The 6,311-nt window shown below is 41.1% G+C and overlaps 1 protein-coding gene across 1 annotated transcript in view; it reads right to left on the reverse strand.

The window, feature by feature from the left end:
- LOC308081573 (teneurin-3-like) overlaps positions 1 to 3,919 on the reverse strand; it is a gene marked incomplete at its 3' end in the record, with an annotated part of 54,808 nt that extends 50,889 nt beyond the window's left edge. The window contains exon 1 of the mRNA XM_080457937.1: positions 3,723 to 3,919. Within this exon, the coding sequence (XP_080314063.1) occupies positions 3,723 to 3,819 (97 nt within the window). The remainder of the gene's footprint in view (positions 1 to 3,722) is intronic.
- Positions 3,920 to 6,311: the final 2,392 nt, after the last annotated feature.

A 6,311-nucleotide genomic window follows, 5' to 3' on the forward strand; every position in this document is an offset into this window, starting at 1 on the left:
GTCGGCGGCCAAATACATAATTCTGGGGGTCCTTGACATGAAAAAGATTGAGCACCACTGACATAGAAACATACGTTTTTCAGAATACTGTTGGGATTTAAGAATACTGTTGGGATTTAGGAGACATGTAGAATCGGCTTCAGGTCTCAATGGGTTAAGTACAGTACTTAGTTACTTTACACCACTAACAAACACTACTACAATAGTGTACTTTCTGCTGTTCCATTGCACACATGTTCAAACTTCTCCAAGAGTCTGTCTGCATTATATATCCAGCTTATGTCCATTTGCATTTAATAAGGAAGTATTGGAGTAGGCGCCCGCTAGCTTAACTGGATTGTATTGCATCATAAACCTTAATTCCAGTGATTTCATAGGCCTGGAACTGGACTTTCATAGAGTCTCCCACAATATTATAATGTGTGGTGTTTTATGAAATAATAACTCCATGCTCTAATAGAGTGTTACAGGGGTGACGTCGTCTTTTTTTGTAGGCCAATCTGGATGTTTCCCCATCGCCATGTGTTTCTCCCAGTGGTGGGAAAAGTACTCAAATGTTTTGCTTAAGTAAAAGTATCAATACTGCAATGTAGAAGTACTCTGTTAAAGGTACAAGTCTGGTGTTCAAAATTTACTTGAATAAAAGTACACAAGTATTGGTATCAAAATGTACTTAAAGTACCAAAAGTAACAGTACTAAAATGGCAGATCTACAAACTCACAACGCGTCTCATCGCAACGCGTTGTGAGCTTGTAGATCAGCTATTTTCAAATAGCCTAGGTATAAAATAGGACTAAAGTGGTTAATGTATGTTTTATAATGTAATCATTTATATCTGCAAAGTCAGCATTGTGAGCTTGTAGATCGGCCATTCTCAAATGGCCGAAATGTATATAGGGCTGAAGTGGGTAATGCATTGTAATAATAATCAAAATCTACTAAGTAACTAGAAACTAAAGTTTTCAAATAATTGTAGTTGAGTAAAAGTATAATATTTGCCTCTAAGATGTAGTGGAGTAGAAGTATTGGAAAATTGGAAATACTCAAGTAAAGCGCAAATACCTCAACATTTTATTTAAGTGCAGTACTTGAGTACACATACTAAGTTACTTTCCACCACTGGTTACTTTCTCCCACCGCAGACTTTCACAATGGAGGTTTCTGAGTTGGGTTTTGGATCAATTAAACAAAATAAGCTCTGTAGTAAACAAAGGCTTATGATATCAGCACGTTTTGTTCAGATAAGATTATCTCCAAAAATCTAAATAAAACATACTGAGATAGCTTCATAATTCATGGTTGACATGTTAATGGGGTGTAAACTGTGTCAAATAAGAGAACGTGAAAGCCTTTTAATCTTATATTATCCACAGGCCTTATTTTCTGCATAAATTGAACACAGTATGGTGGAGAAACATTGAAAATCTGGTGAGGAAACCCAACGCAATCTCAAGTCTGGGTTTGTGAAGGGCCCTATGAAGGGCTTTCAATTGCAAATCCTATTCATAATATTCTGTGATACGCGCTGCACATCCACAAAATATAAAACACAGGAGAGTTAGAGTATGTTCACTCTATCCGACAAAGAAAAGAAAGTAAAAGAGTAAAAGGTGACCAAATAGCGCACAAGGCACTGGTTAACACGTTCCCTGCCATTGACGGAGATCTCTGTCATTTCAAATCCACCGCTTCACTGCTGTCCATTAAAAAAAAAACATGTTTTAGTGATTACGCTAGAGGGCGCTCTTCGCCAACCTATGAATGAAAAAAAATAACCCTGTCCACTCCAATGTTAGGAGATTTAGATAAACACATCTAGCTCGGATTTCTTCTACCAGACTGCGTTTTTTTGGTGAAAACAAGCCATATTCAACTGCCGATAACAACAGAACAGACGATCGTGGTTAAAATGTTTTTGTTTCCGGTTCATGAAACTGAGAAAACAGCCAGCACACAATAAACGTCCATTTCAGTTTTATTTACCTCCCTTACGGACAGAGCAACGGGCGAGTTTCAACCTAACAGGTCTTCCTCAGCGTACAACGTGTCCGTTGACTCCGTTGGCTGGCCTGTTTTCCCAGTTTCATGATATAATTGAGCCGGAGCACCTTGAGACTTTTTGTTTAATCTGGAGTGTTGCGGGCGTTCTGCTCTGCAGTGCTTCCTCACGGTCTATTTCTCACCTAAAATGTATTGATCGTTTACACAAAAGCTGTTGCAGATGGAACATAAGAGTATCTGTGTTTCTCCGCCCTCCCTGTCAGCTCTCTCTCTCTCGCGCCTGGCAGGACGTCATGCTCAGGACATGCTTATAATAGTGCACGTGTAAACAAAACCGTTAGCCCAAGACTGAGCTCCTGGACGAGGTCGTGATGATCGAGCCCCCCCCCCTGACGTGCTGCTGTCGGCCCAAGGAGGAGGAGTAGGGGGTGCTGATGGTAGTCGGGTGTCAGTGCATGACATCCTCCTTCCTCCACCCCCAACAGCAGTATGGACTACAGGGCATATCACAAGCCTTGTCCAGGAGCTCCTATACTGGGGGTGGAACATGTCATGTTTTTCTTTTTCAGCAGAAACAACTATAGTCAGGTGTCTTGAACAGGGGGTCCGGGGTCCCTAGGGGTCCTCAGAGTTACTACACTTCACTCCTGTAGCCCCTTTCAATGGTCTCTGAAGCCAATTAAGTGCCGCCTTTACCCAACTACAGCATTTTGTACAACATAGGAAACGGCGAAAAAGAGAAACCCATAGCTTGTGATGCTGTGAATAAATGATAACCCACCTTTTGATGACTATAACATTACACATAAGAAATGGAGCGAAATAGTTGCAATTAGTGCCTCCCTGTGAGCAGATTTATTTTCAACTGTGGCCATAACATGTCAGTAAGTCCATATGTCAATATGTTCAACTAGTTATACTAACTATTGGGTAGTATTCAAAGTTGTGCTAGTCATGTTTTTTCTTTTTATTAATTTGGTTTAACACTTTACTTTAGAAATCGCCCAAAGTCTGTCAAAGTTTTATCATTAAACATGACGGTAAAATAAATGTTCCAATTTTCCCTGTCACTCACTGCAGTACCTCCACATACCCCTAGGGGTATATACCCTCATTTTGAGAAACAACAACTATTCCACAATCTCCGAATGCTATTCACCTGTTTCCTAGGCTGTGTGTTTTCCACTTCCTGTCGATTTGATCCAATTAAATCCAATGAAACTGGTCAGATGACCAATGATATCAAATGAAATCGACAGGAAGTGGAAAACACACAGCCTAGGAAACAGGTGAATATAGAGTCTGGAACTACAACCTCCCTAAAGCCGAGAATTGAAGCTACCATCTGTTCGTCATTTCCATCCACGAAAATATATTTACAAATATTTTTACATTTTCCTTTAGAATTTCCATTTCTGATAAGCGGCAAGCTATATACGCTTAGATTATTTTGATCTATATTAAGACACTTTTGCGCAACTATAAACTGTTGCTCCAGACTGTATGACGGAGGCATTAGTATATTCCAGGCATTTTTTTTCCCCCTTTTCATAAAAAGCAGACCGTGTGAACATACCCTTATGTTTGAGATATTTGATATTCTAAAAAATGTGGCTCTTATTTACGCTTTGCTTATGTGAAAGCGAACAAAGCATCAAACCTGGCATTGGTTTTCAGACAGAAATGTGGCCTTTTTTTTCTTTTTTCTTTTTTGACTCACCCAGCGAGCAGTCGGGCCCGGTCCAGTTCTTGTCACAGGTGCAGGCGCCGCTCTCGGCGTTGTAGGTGCCGTGGCCCGAGCACTGGTCCGGACACATGGTCTTGGCGATCTCGCAGCTCGCTCCGCCCCAGCCGGGCTGACAGTGGCACTCGCCGTGGATGCACACGCCATGGGCCGAGCAACTGGGATCGATGCAGTCCACTGGAGGAGAGAGAGAGAGAGAGAGAGAGAGAGAGAGAGAGAGAGAGAGAGAGAGAGAGAGAGAGGGACAGGAGAACACATTAACCACTTCATCACTCCGATCGCCCTATTTTGGGCCTTGTCGTTAGCCGAACGTTTTCAAGAATTTCAGGATACAATGAAAATCTAAACAAAAAAATGAATACAAAATAAATAAAATAAAAATATCAACATAAAAGCATAAAGTTGAGTCTTTTAGAATGTTGTTGGGAATTAAAAAATAGGGCTTGTAGCAGACGACGTGATGTGATGACTTCCCAAAATGTATTAACTTGCAATAGATCTTTAACTCTTGAGAGTGTAAAATGAAACCAAATGGACCCTTACTGGTCCATTTGGTTTCATTTTACACTCTCAAGAGTTAAATTGTTGTTAAACATCTGCATTACTTAATTAAATCATTTTTGTTTTGTTTTCAACGTTTGGCTTGTCGGCTGTCCTATGGTACCACATCGTGGAATTGTGGACAAAATCGTATCCAACGATAACAAAATATTCTGAGAGTCTAAATCTCATCAAATGGTGGTTCCGTGGCTCAAATGCTGAATAAATAATGGACCTTGTATGTTTAATGTGGCTATCACTTAATGTGGCACAGGTTAATATCGGAATACTGATACATTACTGACATAAGTACAACTAAATGCATTTTAAATAAAATAAATGTGTAACTTTTCAGGATTCCAATTGAAAAATAGCAAAACAATATCAGGATTCCAATTAAAACATAGCAAAAATAGCAGATCTATAAGCTCAAAACGCACTGCACTGCGACACGTTTTGAGCTTTGTAGATCGGCTATTTTTGCTACTTTTGTGTGACATGGAATGGCAAAGTATGGCATTAATTACGAAAAAAGTTAAAATACGGAGATAAGACATGTCTGCCCGACAGTATATGCAATGTGGCCCTCTGGAGTGAGTGTGGAAATATAGTGGCCCTCTCCATCATCAAAGTTGCCCACCCCTGCTGTAGCTTATAGGCACCCCAGCGATTCCCAGGCTTTGAATATCACACCTTCCTCCTTGTGGCTCTGCCTGCATGCTCTCTCTCAAATCCTTACAACTGATCCAGGAGGCCGCTGCACGCCCATGGTCTTCAATTTTCACACATAGCCCCTCTCTGCGCTCCCTTCACTGGCTTCCGGTGGCTATAAGCCCACAGTCCAACTCCAAACACCGGTGATGACCTTTACAAGACAGTCAAGGACATGGAACCCCCCCTTACCTTCAGGACATGATCAACCCCCAAACCTCTTCAAATAAAACCATTAGATCAGCTAACACAGACACATCGTCTGGCCCGATCCCTTCCCCAAAAAACTCCCTCGCCAACGCTCCGAGCGACCCTTAAGACGCTTGTCCAGGGTCGCTTTGTCTAGCACCTAGATCAGCAAATTTACACAGGACGGCTGTCTCCTCCCTAAATCTAAAACACCCCTCGCCAACGCCCCGAGCGACCCTAGACTCTTCCCCTCCTGGCTTCCAAGCTGTGGAATGATCCCCCCCCCTTACACACACGCACACGCACACACACACACACACACACACACACACACACACACACACACACACACACACACACACACAGCTCAGTCCAGACTGCAGACTTTGCAGTCTGAAAACCCAAGTCTCCAGACTCCACTCCTAGAACTCGTCTTCCGTTGTAATCATTTCTTATTAGCCTATTTTGATAGTTTGCAAGTTATCATAATGCAGATATGTTGGTTATGCACACACACACTATATGTTATTTAAATAGACAGTGTGTGTGTGTGTGCTTCACAACAAAATATTAATTATGATATTTACTGTAGATAGCATGTTGTTCAGACACTAGGCTAAGATGCTACGATTGCTGTTTATCTGCTATCCTAGTTGTTTGAAGCACTAATCTTTTATTTTATTATTGTTTTTCACTATTATTTACCCTGTCCTTTGTTGACAAGGGTTCATGACATTTACTCTGATCTTTGTGCAGTCACTCTGGATTAGAGTGTCCGCTAAATGCAGAAATTGTGAATTATAATTAATAACCATTTTACTTTCCACCAGCTTGGAAATGATTGTCTTCGATCCTAAAAAAAATATTAAAAACATTTAAACCACCATGAAAATGCAGACAGCCTTGAAATGATAAGGTTTGATCTAAAGATTGAAAATTTAGTGAGTTCACTGTGAACCAGAGAATACACACAGTGTGTGTGTGTGTGTGTGTGTGTGTGTGTGTGTGTGTGTGTGTGTGTGTGTGTGTGTGTGTGTGTGTGTGTGTGTGTGTGTGTGTGTGTGCGCGCGCGTGCGTGCGTGCGTATTTGGTTGAACCACTCAATCCTTATTTTATACTTTCAAA

This window comes from Gymnoscopelus braueri (genome assembly GCF_963280865.1).
Source record: "Gymnoscopelus braueri genome assembly, contig: SCAFFOLD_293, whole genome shotgun sequence".
In the NCBI taxonomy this organism is placed as follows: Eukaryota; Metazoa; Chordata; class Actinopteri; order Myctophiformes; family Myctophidae; genus Gymnoscopelus; species Gymnoscopelus braueri.